We start from the raw sequence: 16,315 nt of genomic DNA on the forward strand, positions 1-16,315 counted from the left end.
CAAATTGTCCCCACGTACTGTTTTCTTTTTGCCTCTTTTTTCTCCCGATGGTGACCACATATGGGTCCGTACAGACGCGATGAAACGACAGTCCATACGTTTTGTTTGCAGCACATGTAGGTGCCTTTTTTTTTTTTTTTTTTTTTTTTTTTTTTTTTTTTTTTTTTTTTTTTACAACTCTGAGCTAGCGTGTTCATAGTTTGGTTGGTCAGTTAAAAGGTGAAGTACCCCGAGCTGTACAAAGGCCGCCGACTTTGTACTCGAATGCCTAGGGGTGAAAAGAGACGCCAGCTTCTTTGAAAGCCGCCCATAGGCCTCTTGGATCGGGTGGCCGAGATGGCGCCCAAACGCCTCGTGGTATTCGAAAGCAAGAGCTGTTGGCCGATGTGCACATGCTTCAAGGCCAGATCGCGGAAATACGAAGCAACCCATTAATTTCCTTCCATGCGGCTAAGTTTTACGCCCTTTTTAATTTTTAAGACTTTTAAGCGGTCGCCTGTAAACAGCTTAGAGAGACGTAAATGTGAACAAAAAAAGTTGTATTCACCGTTCGATACACGGTGTTTTTATCTTTTTACAAGGTTTACAGGCATGAACATGGAACACCAGCTTAATGCTCCGTTCAAGCCCGCAGCTCAAATGTGCCAAAACATGGAAATGTGGAGCAAGGCGCAGCTCTCGAAGACTGCTGAAACGGCTCACAGGCGCTTTTCACAAGCAAGACTCTGGATCACAGCGGCACACGTCGTGCCACAACGAAGCATGTGAAACGAAGCTGCGTCTATGTGCCGCGGTGCCGCTCAGCCGCTCCGCCTTCGCTTGCATGTAAAACAGGCTTAATACTCTCTCTCTTAGGGTCCTCAATAATTTGTTGTAACTCATCCCCAGTGTTGCTGAGCAGGACAATCTCATGTGCAAACCGAAGGTTGCCGAGACATTCGCTGTTGATCCTTACTCCTAAGTCTTCCCAGTTTAAAAGCCTGAATACTTCTTCCAAGCACGCAGTGAATAGCATTGGAGAGATTGTGTCTCTTTGTATGACCCCTTTCTTTATAGGTATCTCCCTACTATTCTTGTGTAGAATTAAGATAGCTGTGTAATCTCTGTAGATATTTTCAAAAGATATTTACGTAAACGGCCTGTGCTCCTTGATTACGTAATAACTCTATGACTGCTGGTATCTCTGAATCAAATGCCTTCTCGTAATCTATGAAAGCCATATAGAGAGGCTAATTGTACTCTGCGTATTTCTCGATTAATTGATTAATGACATCAATGTGATCCACTGTACAGTATCCCTTCCTGAAACCTCTCTGTTCCCTTGGTGTTGGTCCAGTGTTGCCTTTATTCTATTGGAGATTATCTTGGTGAATATTTTATATAATATTGGAAGTAACCTAATGGGCATATAACTTTTCAATTCTTTAACATCTCCCTTTTTGTGGATTAGTATAATGTTTGCATTCTTCCAGTTTTCTGGGACCCTTGCAGTCAATAGACAGTTCATATAGGGATCCACCAGTTGTCCAAGCATTATGTCTCCTCCATCTTTCATAAAATCGACTGTTATTCCATCTTCTCCTGCTGCTCTTCCTCATTTCATGTCTTGCAAGGCCCTTCTCACCTCATCACTAGATATAGAAGGAGCCTCTGTAACCTGTTCATTAATACTTCGAATGGAGGTATCATGGCTGCTCTGGGTACGGTACAGGTCAGTATAGAATCCTTCTGCTGCTTTTACTACAACTTCGAGATTGCTGATGACATAAAAATTTTTTTTTAAATAAATGAATACCCTGCTTATCTTTCAGTGCATACAGCTTGGCTTGTCCTATGGCGAGTTTCCTTCTCACTGATTTCAGGCTGCGTCCATTTTTTACGGTTTCTTTAGTCTTTCTCACGTTATAATTTCGAATATCACTTATTCTTGCCTTGTTGATCAGTTTTGACAGTTCTGCGAATTCTATCTTATCTTATGAGTTGGACACTTCCATTCATTGTCGTTTCTTTATTAGGTCCTTTGTTACTTGTTAGAGCTTGCCTACTGGTTGCCTTGGTGCCTTGATTTCCACTTCAATTGCTGCTTCTGAAGCCAGCCTAGTTATGGTTTCATTCATTAGCTCTATCTCATCATCATTTCTCTGTTCTAAGGCTGCATATTTGTTCGCAAGTACCAGCCTGAATTTGCCTGCTTTTACTCTTACTGCATCTAGGTTGGCCTGCTTCTTCTTTACCAAGTTTACTCTTTCTCTCTTTAAATTGAGGTGAATCCTAGCCCACACTAACCTATAATCACTGCACTTTACCCTACCCATCACTTCTACATCCTGCACTATACTGGGATCGGCAGAAAGTATAAACTCAATTTCATTTCTTGTTTCACCATTAAGGCTTTTCCAGGACCATTTTCTGTTGCTACGTTTCCTGAAGAAAGTGTTCATTATTCTCAGCTTATTCGTTTCTCCAAATTCTACCAGCATCTCACCTCTAGCGCTTCTAGAATCGACACCGTAGTTGCCAATTACCTGTTCACCCGCCTGCTTTTCACCCCACTTTTGCATTGAAGTTGCATATGACTACAGTATACCAAGTTTGCACGTTTTGCATCGCTTATTCAACGTCTTCATAAAAAGCAACAAAATTGGTTTTCACCACAAACTTTCTTTTTTTTTTTTCTTTGCCTGCTAGGTTATTCAGAGCAGGTGCGTGTCGGTGCAGGCGTAGTCCAATACCTGCGATAAACGACAATTTGCTGCAGCATGTAGCAGCATTTCCTTCACGACACAGTTTAGCGCAATTGCCGCAAATTTCCATCACTGCAATAGCCCACTGGGCAATTGTTCGTCACCATGAGTTAGTCCCAAGCGAAAGCTCGCACATGCAGACACCCCTCTGATCTTCTAGTAAACAGGGAAGCAGCAATTGTTAATGTGTGCTCTGCCCAGTGAGTTCTGGCATCAAAGCAGGATTATCTGAAAGTGATGGTTTTGATAATTAATTGAGGATTAACTAAGTGCTCATCTTATTGCTGCTGCTGCTGCTTAAAGAGTAAAAGTGGGCACCTACTTTCTCCCAAGACCGTTTGTTTTCGTTAGTAAAATGGCTGGGCAATCACCTTAAAACACATCAAGCACACTTTGCACTTGATAATCAAAAATACTTTTGCACTTCACATAATTTAAGTACAATTTAAATTACCATGCTTACCTGTGCAAAGTGTTGGCCAGAAGGTCATTGTCTTTGAGACGATAGTCTGTGCCTACAACCTTATTGTTCACTGTTACAAGGCCAGCTTTTATAGCACTTTCCTGGAACACAAATAAAAAAAACAAAAAAAAATCATGCTCACCATGGAAGAACATACACAGGACTCCAAACAAATAGTTCAGTTGAGTAGATACATTGTGACAAAACATTGGCAAGACACATCCCAAACTCATACATAGTGATGTATGTTTAAGGTTACCACTAATTCTTACAATTATAGTTTTTGCCAATAGCAGTTCCATTGACATTAGAAAAGCACCAACACAAATTTCCTCAGCTATTTCTTCTTATACAGTACCCAGAAGAGCCATGATACTTCCATTCGAAGCAGTAATGAACAGGTTGCAGAAACTCCTCCTATAACTAGCAATAAGGTCAGAAGGGCCTTGCAAGACATGAAACGAGGAAGAGCAGCAGGAGAAGATGGAGTAACAGTCAATTTAATCAAAGATGGCGGAGACATAATGCTTGGAAAACTGGCGGCTCTTTATATGAAGTGTCTATTGACTTCAAGGGTCCCAGAGAACTGGAAGAATGCAAACATTATACTAATCCACAAAAAGGGAGATGTTAAAGAATATAAAAGTTATATGCCCATTAGGTTACTTCCAATATTATACAAAATATTCACCAAGATAATCTTCAATAGAATAAGGGCAACACTGGACTTTAGTCAACCAAGTGAACAGGCTAGCTTGAGGAAGGCATACTCTACAATGGATAACATCCATGTCATTTATCACGTAATCGAGAAATCCGCAGAGTACAATCAGCCTCTCTATATGGCTTTCATAGATTATGAAAAGGTATTTGATTCAGTAGAGATACCAGCAGTCATAGAGGCATTACGTAATCAAGGAGCACAGGCCACTTACATAAATACCTTGGAAAATATCTACAGAGATTATACAGCTATCTCAATTCTACACAAGAATAGTAGGAAAATACCTATAAAGAAAGGGGTCAGACAAAGAGACACAATCTCTCCAATGCTATTGGATGAAGGACTGCGTGCTTGGATGAAGTATTTAAGCTATTAAACTGGCAAGGCTTAGGACTAAGGATCAACGGCGAATATCTCGGCAATCTTCGGTTTGCTGATGACATTGTCCTGTTCAATAGGACAGGAGACGAGTTACAACAAATAATTGAGGACCTTAACAGAGAGAGTGTAAGAGTGGGGTTGAAGATGAACCTGCAGAAGACAAAGATAACGATGAGTAGCTAGGCAAGGGAACAAGAATTCACAATCACCAGCCAGCCTCTAGAGTCTGTGAAGGAGTAGGTTTACCTATGTCAATTAATTACAGGGAAGCCTGACCATGATTTTATCGTGAATCGATTTTATACATGTGAAGCAATGTAGACTGCGCATGCGCTTACATGAAAATGCTAAGCGCATGCGCAGTCTACACTGCTTCACATGTATAAAATCGATTCAGTGGTGCAATAAACTTAGTTGAAAGTTTGCGCTTGGTGTGTCGTCTTCTCTTACGTCTGTGTCGTTTTTTGTTGCGAAGTATCATTTGAGTAATGGATTACCAATTTGCCCGGAATGCTGCTCTCATGGAGTGTAGGCACTGTCAGATGAGTGCCACTGGCAATGACCACAGTATAAAAGACAATTTGGCATGAAACACATATTCGGACATATTCATGCACACACACACAAAGAAAGTGCAATATTCCAAATAAATAAACAATTCTGATACCATAAGCCATGAGGACCACCTTGACAAAAAAAACTAGGCCAAAACTTCGCGTCACTCTCTAAGTATGTGATAGCATACTTAGATTGTCGCATCTCAACAGTTGTGCCTGCATGCGTCACAGGTGACCTTGCGCACTCTGATTAATCAATACTTTGTATTTCTTACAAACTTGCGATTTCGTGCACACTGTAATGCATTTGCGTATGCTCAATTTACCTAGAGTTTTCTGTTATAAACGTCCAAAGCGGGTGAAGTCTGCCTATAATGCTATACATAAATGCGTGACCAATGATGGGCTCGAGCCTCTGACTCCCAGCACAGAAACCCAATGCTGTAACCATTATGCCACAACTGTATGCATGCTTCCTTTGTGCCAAAGCCGCTCTTCGAAATGTCGGGTGCATGTTTCACGAACCACTTTCTCACATTCTTTCCCTGCGAACGCGAGTGCTTTGATATGCTGTGTTTGACTGCACTGCCTCTGGGATCAGCCCATATTCTCTGTTAGATATACAGTTAAACGCCTTTATAACAAAGTGCTTGAGGCGTCCAAAACCATTCATTATAAAGGTCACTTAGTTGTAAAAGTCACATAATATAACAAATAAAGCAAACAGAAACATATGACTGATACCAATGCAGAGTGGTACTGTATCCCCTCAGCTGCAGCTTCAGCAATTGCCAGTAGTACTATTTACTGTGGTTTTAACTGTATGCCTTAGTGAAAGTACCTATAGGGACTAGTTTGTCAGAATAATGAATTATGACAAATGAAACACCATATGTCAAATGTGTCTTTAATCTGTCTTCGCCCTCCAGGGAAGATGCCAACCACAAGTTTGCCACTTCCTGGCATTTCCATGCATCCAATGCACTCCTTTTTTCCCCCACTTGCCCCTTTCTTCTGAGAGAGTCCTACAACCAAAAGGGCCACCGCAAATGAGCATGAGGCCAGTATTGTTTATGGTGTGGCAAGATATTTTTAATCACAGGGGACATCACTATATATGAAGCAAGCTGTCATGGCAGCAGACCAGACAGAGTGTCTTGTGCACAAAAAATGCACCATGTGTTAGCAAGATGCATCCCAATCAGCAAGCGGAGAGGACAATGTCCCTGTAGCGACCCTGCTAGCCACCACTCATGAAAAATCATGCCAGACACATAGTAAAGAGGCTGCAAAAACCAGCACAGCACATGTTCATCTTTGCATGCATGATATGCTCCACTACAGATGGTCAATATCCTTGTTCTGAATATTTCACAAGTACTTTTGCTTTGCAGATAAAGTTATGATTTTGAGCAGAAAGAAGGAAGACAAAAAGAAACACTGTTTTTTCAGTTCCAGTTAGTGGCTCTCAGATGAAACATGAGAGACTGCATAAGAACAATGAATGTGCAGTATAGGGTTCAGCCTGCATTAGCCAACAAGAGTAAGGCAGAGAAAGAATTCATACCGCTTTCAAGCTAAGATAACAGACAAGGGTTCAATTTAGAGATGTAAATGCAGCAATGAATGTCTCTTTGCAGTGCAATGTTAAGCATTGAAATGTTTCATTATTAAAAGCTTGTTGTAAATATGAGTTATAGGAGTACTGACACTCTTAAAAAAAGTTTGCACCCTTAGGGGCTTATTTTGTCCCACAACAATAGTCATCACCTATCTTGCCTGCATTTCCTTTCTTTAATACTGCGCCCGGTACTTCCAGGTCACGAACGGCATGTGCGTTACCAGTGTGACAAAACATTCTCAAGAGGAAAGTAGTGAGCTCAGAGTTTGCGAGAAAGGAAACGCAAGCAAGGCAGATGACTATTGTTGTGGGACAAGATATGCCCCAAAGGGTGCAATGTTTTTTAAGAGTGCAGAAAATTTTAGTCTCATTTTTAGTGCCTTCTTGGATAGCCATCAACCCAGTAATTACGCTATAGAGCTTCAACTACATGAGTGTGCAACAAATAATTATGTTGCCTTTTAATGAGACCTGTTCAAAATGCGCATCATAAGCAATATTGCTTTGGATGTGAAAAAGGAGACTTGATCACGTCACCAGTTGTCATGGTCTCGTGGTACCCGATATCACTGACGCGTATACACACAAACACACCACACAAACACACCACGGCCATGCTCTCGAAAGCAAAGTCTATTTAGCACTCCATAGGACAAGAGGGGAGAGAATTTCCATCTGCATTTCTTTGAAAAGCACACAATTGGATGGAAAAGTTGGCAGCTTTCGGTGACATGGTCACTGTATGGCCTTCAAGCATCACAGCAGGCTGACTGGCAAGCTCTCAAGTTGTTTATGATACCACATGACCAACACCTCCACTTTCAGTGATGTGATGAGTCTCCTTTTTCACGAGCCGCATTGCACATAACCATGTAATTATTCGTTGCGCTATCACTCGTGGATCCAGAGGCCCCCCTATCACATTCTCTGCACACTTTGATGAGCCACCAACCCCCCTGGAGTGAGGAATTCGGGCATGATACTGTAATCATGAAGCCAAGTGCTATCTAAAAAAGCAAAGGAGCAGGACAAAAAATTCCATTGTCAGTGCTCCTTTTAGACTTGTCCCTTCGACAAATGTAGGACATTATATTGCAGTATGGTGCTACACAGCTCCAGTCTATTGTCATGTCCAAAATGTTCTCCTGATTGATCACTTTAGTGTGCTGGAATTTCACACAAGCAACAATGAAAAGGACACGGACAAACATGTGCGCTCATATTGCACACATTCGTCCTTGTACTTTTCATTTTGCTTCTGTGAAATTCTAGCACAGTAAAATTAACGATGTCGTACCAACTAGCCTTGGTTGAAGCCTTATTGGATGTTACTCCAGATTCAAGCGACTATATTTAGAGGAAACTGTGGGTCTGAAGCAACCTTACTCAGCATGCGCTGCTACATATACCCTCAGGAGCAAATGCCTGGAGACCATGGCATCAGCAAAAACGAAATGCTACTTCATACACAGCCATCAAACGTGGAATTGTGACTGTGCATTGCATTTGTTGCACATTCACATTGCACAACTAATCTGGGCTTGCTTAAATTTTGAAGAACTTTTTCGCTGTGTATATCGTGCCCAAGCTTTTGCTCACAACTGTTTTGAACTTCACATTCCACAATGCTACCTCAAGCATAAGAGGTACCAGTAAATGTCACTTACACATGTCAGAACAGAATGAATACTTTTGATTCCTGTACATGCACCTGTACAGCTGCATTAGCAAACATGAGTAAGGCAGAGGAAAAATTCATACCACTTTCAAGCTAAGAGAACCCACAAGAGCGCTGTACCCACAATTTAGCGCTGTAAAAGCAGCAATGAACATCTCTTAGCAGTGCAATACCAAAGATGGATTCCCGATTCCTGTATACACTGACTGTCAGTGGAATGAAACTTGAGCTTCTTTCTTCTAAAATCACTGAGTTTCATTTTAAAATTTTGTAGCACTAAAAAGCCTCTGATGGTCAGGTTTCAATAACACGATATATAATGCACCATAATAAATTGTACAGTATCACGAATCCCAAATTGTTTTCTACACATTTGGTTGTCGAGCAGTCGCAACTACTTACATAGACTTCTCTTGAATGAGCTCTGAACTCCCTGGTAAACACATCGACAAGAAGATGTCCTACCCAGCGTCCCTTGCAGAATGTAGTGTAGGTGAAATAGTAAGGGTACACTTTCCGCAGACCTAGAAAGACGCCAGTGAAAAGCGTTACATAAATGCATCACATATGCGTCACAGCGTAGGGAACTAAGTTAATACTGTTACTTACCATGCTGAAAGTAGTATTCTGTCTCGTCGAATCTGTCGCTGCCAAAGCCGGGCCGCAGCTCTTTTTGCCCTTGCCTAATCTAAAAGCACAAATCACAATATTCACAAATGCAAACCGCCTTGCACGTTCTGGCAGTGATTATTTTAAATGAGGACTGCACGTTTTTCTTCCATTCAAAGCCATCTACGAGAGTACAGCAGTTTGGAACTTTGCGGATTTTGGTTTACGTACCAGTTTCTGACAAGAAAGAAAAATAGAAGGAAAACATGCACAACGATCAAATATTGATGCAACAACAACAAATATTGATGCACGCTACACGCAGGCGCGCGTAAACGTCAACTGAAATGGCCATCGACTACTGGCAGCTGTCAGCATGCACGGTTATAACACGAGGTTCCGAACTCAAGATCTGCGGGCTTGCCTTCTTTATGTCCAAACCAGTGACAGGTTCTTCGGCTTTTCTCTTCACTCCGCAACCAGCATCACTCTCCTCTACTATGTCGCGAGGAGACTCATTCAGTGCAGAGTTCATGACTGCAGAAACAAAGTTCCTAATATTATATACTCTCGAGAAAATGGTCCGCAGTACAGCGATAACTAGCATGGAGTTCGTAGCCTTTGCAACTGCGAACAACGGCAGTGCTAAGGTGTCCTTGCGCAATCTAAAAGCTACACGGCAAGTTACAACTACCGCGACTTGCGTACGTCCGTCCACCACACAGTCATGATACTAGAGGACCCCTTAAAATAAAGAACCAACTGGGACCCTATATGCAGCGTCGGCTGGCCGGCTCCATGCGGGGTACCATACGCGGGTTCTATCATTGCTATCATCATCATCATTATGAGTGGTCTCGATGGGTCGCTCCGCGAGCATTGTCGCTCAATTCACAAAGTTTCGGCATAACCGAAGGCAATAGATACACAAAACACAAGAAAAAACAATAACCGCAAAGGAGAAGAAAAATTCGCCCATAATGAAGCACAGAGTGCCACGGGGATACGTTGAATGTATTTCTATATGGTTTCAGTTTCGATCGAGCGTCCGTGCACTCCAAAAACAGTTGCACCCTTTGGGGTGTATATTTGCCACACAACGATAATCGTCATCTGTCTTGTCCGTATTTCCTTTCTTTAACGCGGCGAGCCCGGTACTTTCCAGTAACGAACGGCATGCGCGTTATCAGCATGGCATAGCATTCCCGACAGGAAACTGTTTGACTGAGGGTGATACACTCTTACACTCTACGCCCTTTGGAGTGCCCCTTCTGCCACACAACGATAATCGTCATCTGCCTTGATGCGTTTTCTTTCCTGTCGGGAATGCTATCATAACGCGCATGCCGTTCGTTAATTTACTGGAAAGTAGCGGGCTCGCAGCGTTAAAGAAAGGAAACGCATCAAGGCAAATGACGATTATTGCTGTGTGGCAGAAGGGGTACTCCAAAGGGTGTAAACTTTTCTTAGAGTGTAATCGTCATCTGCCTTGATGCGTTTCCTTTCTTTAACGCTGCGAGCCCGGTACTTTCAAGTAACGAATGACATGCGCGTTATCAGCATGATAGCATTGCCGACAGGAAAGTAGCGGGCGCGGCGTTTTCAAGAAAGGAAACGCATCAAGGCAGATGACGATTATCGTTGTGTGGCACAAGGGGCACTCCAAAGGGTGTAAACGTTTCTTAGAGTGTGTATACCGTGTGTGACAAATATACACCCCAAGGGGTGCCACCGCTTTTAGAGTGCACAAGTGCTCTCCCTCACTCTTAAGCAAAATTACACCCTTTGGGTCATATCTTGCCACACAACGATAATCGTCATCTGTCCTGTCCGCATTTCCCTTAACGCTGCGAGCCCGGTACTTCCATTTCACGAACTTCACTCGCGTTATCAGCACGACAGAGCATTCTCGACAGGAAAGTAGCGAGCGCAACTTTTCAAGAAAGGAAACGTAAGCAAGACAGATGACGATTTCTGTTGGATGGCAAGATACGACCCAAAGGATGTACATTTGTTTAAGAGTGCCGGATGAGATGAAACTTAACTTCCAGACTAAACTAAAATTTCGCTGAAGGGTCCTTTAGCTATATCAGTCCTTGAGCCTCTTAAAGCTAAATTTCCTTGCTGAGTTCCACATTCATAAGCAAAATTACAGCCTTTTAATTGCCACACAACAATAATCGTCATCTGTCTTGTCCGCAGTTCCTTTCTTTAACGCGGCGAGCCCGGTTATTTTCAGTAACGAACGGCATGCGCGTTATCAGCATGACATAGCATTCCCGATAGGAAAGTAGCGGGCACGGCGTTTTCAAGAAAGGAAACGCAAGCAAGGCAGATGACGACTATTGTTGTGTGGCAGAGATACACCCCAAAGGGTTAACTTTGCCTACACTCTTAAAAAGGTTGCACCCTTTGGGGTATATATTTGTCCCACAACGATTATCGTCATCTGCCTTGCTCGCGTTTCCTTTCTTGAAAACTCGGCGCTCGCTACTTTCCTGTCGAGAATGCGATGCCATGCTGATAACGCGCATGCCGTTCGTGACTGGGAAGTACCGGGCTCGCCGCGTTAAAGAAAGGAAACGCGGGTAAGACAGAGGACGATTATTGTTGTGGGACAAGATACGCCCCAAAGGGTGTAAATTTTTCTAAGATTGTAAGAGTGCAGGCATTTTCTCGCACACTCTTAGAAAAATTTACACCCTTTGGCGCTTATCTTGTCCCACAACGATAATCGTCATCTAGCTGTCTTGCCCGCGTTTCCATACTTTAACGCTGCGAGCCCGGTACTTCCCAGTTACGAACGGCATGTGCGTTATCAGTGTGGCGCAGCATTCTCGACAGGAAAGTAGCGAACGCGGCATTTTCAAGAAAGGAAACGCAGGCAAGGCAGATGATGATTATCATTGTGGGACAAATATACACCCCAAAGGGTGCAACAGTTTTAAGGTTGCACTCTTAAGCAAAATTACACCCTTTTGTCACACCACGATACTCGTCATCTGCCTTGCTTGCGTTCGTTCATGTTCGTCTGTGCACGCTGACACCATGCTTGTTAATGTAGTCAGTAATTTTGTTAAGCATATACACTTGGAACGAATTCTGAGAATATATGGCACCGGTTTCAAGATATGTGCCGTCAAACTTGCGATAAAAATGCACTGTTATTCCACTTACATTGCTATGAAAGTGATTTTTTATGCACTGAACACAAACGTAACTGGAACGCCAATTCATTTCGTCCGACACTTCAAAATGTATCTCGAAACTGCTGTAGTCTTGAGAATTCCTTCCAAGTTGATGCACCTTGCGAACTCGCCTGAGATATAATGCGTAGATTGAAATATGTTCTGTAGGGTGATTAATCAAAAACGTCAATTAGTCCAATTATGTTAATTATTGAATTAAGCATTTTGATTTCTCGAAGAAGTAATTGTCACCTCGTCGTGTAATTTAGCTCAGGGGTTAGAATTGTGCTATCTCCCACAGGCAATTTTTAAAATTTTGGTGCAGCTAAAGAAACACCTGGTATAAAAACAAATACGTATATAAACGAGCGGCCTACCAAATTTTGCTAATTAACACCGGGACAAGCGTGGACCTACTGTGGCTAACAGTTGGCCAGGTTGGTCATTCAGGTGGGCCCAATGTCGCTGGCCATAACGTCGACCAACGCGAGTCCAGTGTCAAAGCCCCAATGTGGGCCGCGCTCGGCAACTGACCATAGGCTGTTAGGAATGGCCGTACGGGGTGGCAACGTGCCAGCTATTTCAGCCCGCTGCACGTGTTCCAATCCAACCAGAAGGGGCGCACTTCAGAGAACTGCGGATAACCGGCAGCCACGTGGCGTGGGGTCAGCTCAGGAATGTGGTACCCGGCCGCGTCACCCGGGACGGAGCAGAGTTCTACGAAGCCCCTCTGACGTCTGCTCCAGACCTTTACACCTGTGTGTGTGTGCAACACGAGTATGTGAGGCCGCCTCCTACAAAAGCGCGGGTCATCTTCGGTGACGTCGAACGGTGACGTCGAAGGATGACTGGACGAACGTTTCCGTTCACTTGGAATCAAGGGGGGACCAAGTGCTTATAAGCAGCGGTTGTCGGTTGCTAGTGCGTGCTCGTTGTGTGCTCGTCGTAGTGAGCTGTGTGCTCGTTGTGTGCTCGTCGTAGTGAGCTGTGTGCTCGTAAGCTGTTTGCTGTATGTTAGTCTTGCGGGCTCCATATGGGAGTCACGCTAGACTGTCGATGTATATGTCTTGTCTAAAATGTAAATACTGCTAATAAATCCTGCTCGCCTAGCCCTGTCGTCCCAAGGTCCTCCCTACAACTACGACCGCTCCAATCCCAATAAGGCCCATAGGCCGAGTTCGGTCAGGTCGGCCAGTGACATCGGGCCAACGTAGTGCCGAGCACTTTTGTGCCATTGCGAAGCGAGTGTTTACAACATTATACGGCCGATAAAACTAATATATATCCTTACTTATTATGGATATGCCTACTAATTTCCTATCGCAATCGATGCTTCGTCTTTCGGACGAAAGTGTGAATTTTTTATAGCCTCGTAGCGCCTCTACTGATGATGATGATGATGAGGTGGTGCCTTTCGCTTTGAAGACAAGCAAACAAGAAAAAAGTAAGGCCAGTTCCACGCAGTGAAAGCTGTCAAAACAGCGAAGCTGGTGGTCGTTTTCGTAAGTTTGAACTCGTGTTTAGTGCGATTTTCATTGAAGTCTTTTGTCTCCTTGTCGTCGTTTTGCTAGATTCGAGCTTCGGTTCGGGATTGCGCTCACTCTTCAGTTGCGTGAGGTTGTGATCAAACCACAAGTCTATCTCGCAGCTTGCAGCTGTGGCCGCACTCACGGTCGAGGAATTCTCTCTTAAACCACCTATCGGAGCCCTCTGGGTCGACGTCTCTGCTCGGCCTACACTGTAAAATAATTTACACCCTAAAAAGTGAAAAAGGGGGGTGTAAATGTGTCTATAACTCACACCCTTATAGGGTGTTATCTATATAACGGACACCATAAGGGTGTGAGTTATAGACAAGTTTACACCCTTATTCACTTTTAGGGTGTAAATTATTTTACTGTGTACTATCCTCGAAGTTGGTAGCGTGCCTCTGCTGGCGCTTGGCTTGGGTTGCCTTCTCTTGAAAGTGGGGGCTGGCTTGCCTCCACCGGTGCTTGGCTTGCGCTTCCCGTTCCCGATCCTCGGTAGTAGCGGCTTCCCTCTGCTGGCGCTTTGCTTGCGTTTCTCGCTCTCGAAGCTCGGGACTAGCGCGACGTCGGCACTGCTGCTCGTGCCTTGCGGAATCCATGAGGCGAAAGGGGCTCGCGCCGACGAAACACCTGCACATATACCCCTCTCCTCCCACCTCCCCTGGCGCGCCCTCTGATTGGTCCGCTCCCATCCTGGTTGGGCCCCGGATGTATGGATGGATGGATGTTATGAGAGTCCCCTTTGGAACGGGGCGGTGATTTGCTCCACCAAGCTCTTGTTATTTTATTGCCTAATGTCCTACCTATGTTAAATAAACAAAAAAGAAACTACGATCAATTCTCATAACCAAAGTTTCCGGACCCCTATTGTAAACTTTGTTTTTGTACGCCTCCGTTGTTTGTCGTGTCCCTACTTTTATTCTACCAATCTTACAATCGCCACTTACTAATCTCTACTGCGGACATCTGTACTTTCCTCTTGCTCTTACTGAACCCAAGGGCTTCAAGGAGGCCAGTAATACTTAAATCGACTGCTGGGCAGGTATCTTCACATTCGAATACAACATGCTCCATCGTTTCGCTAGCTTTACTGCAGCAAGCACATGCTTCTTCTTCCTTCTTATATCTCGCTGTATAAGTGCGTGTTCTAAGGCACCCTGATCTCGCTTCGAAAAGTAATGAGCTTCCCTTTGAGTTATCATAAATTGTTTCTTTCCTGATTTCGTTTTTTCCTCTTAAGTGGAAAAAACTCATGGCAGGTCTCCTTTCCATTGCCGCCACCCGTGCGATTATCTCAGCCTCTCTGACTTTCCGCTTGACGTTCTTTGTTGCTGCGTTGTTCATCATACGTACAGGCCGCATACTTGCTGGTAAGCTTCCTATAGTTATTTTTCACCACTGTGAATTAATGTTATTCCTATACAAATACCTGAGCACTCTACCAGCCCATTTACTTTCTTCCATATTCCTCAGTCGTTCTCCATAGTTAATTTTACTGCAAGCTTCCCTCACTACAAAACTTGTCCAGCCCATATCACCCTGCACAGCTTCATTTGTAGTCTTCCCGTGAGCGCCCAATGCGAGGCGTCCCACTGATCTTTGGTTGCCATCGAGTCCTGATTGTACCCCTGATTTCAAGCAAACAACCGCATTTCCAAATGTAAGTCCTGGAACCATTACACCTTTCCACGTACCCCGGAACATCTCCTACCAATTGTATCCCCATAGCGCTCTGTGTTCCATTATGGCCGCATTTCTCTTCCTTTTTACTGTTATTGTTTTTTCCTGTGTTTCCACATATCTATTGCCTTCGTTTTTCCATATACCAAGGTATTTATATTATTTTACGCGAGGTATTCCCTGGTCTTGTAATGTCACTGTCTGTCGTTCGGAAAGCTCCGATGCATGAGACAGGCAGCCGAGACCGTGAACTGTTTGGTGTACATCCCTCCAGACGCGACTAGTGAATTCGCGGTAAGCGCTGGGTTTTTTCATTTTCTTATTTTCTTTTTTTCCACACTACCTTTAAGTGCTGTTCAATTCCGCCGACAACATATCGTGTATCTAGCCGCGTTCATGGCCGCTTGCGTACGCGAGACTCCGAAACCACGATGTTAGAACCATTTAGAAATACTATGCCGTGCCACCTGCCGCGATCATCAAAACTCGTATACCGCGGATAATTCAAGCATGTTTTCAGGCATTTGAGATATACTATTGGAGTTAAACTGACTCCTCTACCAACATGCCTCACGCTGACTTTTTAGTGAGAGCCCCCCCCCCCCCCCAAAAAAAAAGTTGTAGCACTAAAGGAACAGAAAAATTGATGAGAAGGTTTGCAGTAGCACGCAAACAATAAGAAAAAATAATGTAATGACAACAGTTGCCAAGTTCACATACAGATTTTCATCAAAAAAAAGTCGTAGTTTGCGTCCAGTTATTTCTACATTTTCACTTATATTCGTTTTCGCGAGTTTCCGTTTGTACTCCTGTAGATCACAGGCATGTATTAGCAACTGTGAAAGGTCGTCGGTACGCCTGTAGGGTTGGCCTAGTTGATTTCACGGCCGTCTACGCACGTGCGATTCCGGAACTACGATGCCAGAACCATTTAGAAATCGTTCTATATTACGGAGTTTTAGAATAGGGGCCCCAATATTTTGGGGCCCCAAAGAGCTTTGCGGGTGTTAGCGTTGGGGCACGCACGAGTGAAGAGGTTTAGAATAGGGCTTTGCGTTTGCAGATAGCGCCTTGCGCTGACAGCGCCACTACGGCGTCTAAGAAAAACGATTAAAAATAATTAAATAAAATATACCATCTT

General features: G+C 43.8%; 1 protein-coding gene across 1 annotated transcript in view; it reads right to left on the reverse strand.

Moving 5' to 3' along the window:
* LOC126545812 (pseudouridylate synthase RPUSD2-like) overlaps positions 1–9,596 on the reverse strand; it is a 55,394-nt gene extending 45,798 nt beyond the window's left edge. The window contains exons 1-4 of the mRNA XM_050193819.3: positions 9,202–9,596; positions 8,778–8,856; positions 8,571–8,692; positions 3,208–3,308 (exon numbers count right to left, since the gene is read on the reverse strand). Coding sequence (XP_050049776.1) covers positions 3,208–3,308; positions 8,571–8,692; positions 8,778–8,856; positions 9,202–9,384 — 485 coding nt within the window. The 5' untranslated portion in view covers positions 9,385–9,596. The remainder of the gene's footprint in view (positions 1–3,207; positions 3,309–8,570; positions 8,693–8,777; positions 8,857–9,201) is intronic.
* Between the last annotated feature and the right edge of the window lie 6,719 nt (positions 9,597–16,315).

Source organism: Dermacentor andersoni, chromosome 1 (assembly GCF_023375885.2).
Source record: "Dermacentor andersoni chromosome 1, qqDerAnde1_hic_scaffold, whole genome shotgun sequence".
NCBI classification, from domain to species: Eukaryota; Metazoa; Arthropoda; class Arachnida; order Ixodida; family Ixodidae; genus Dermacentor; species Dermacentor andersoni.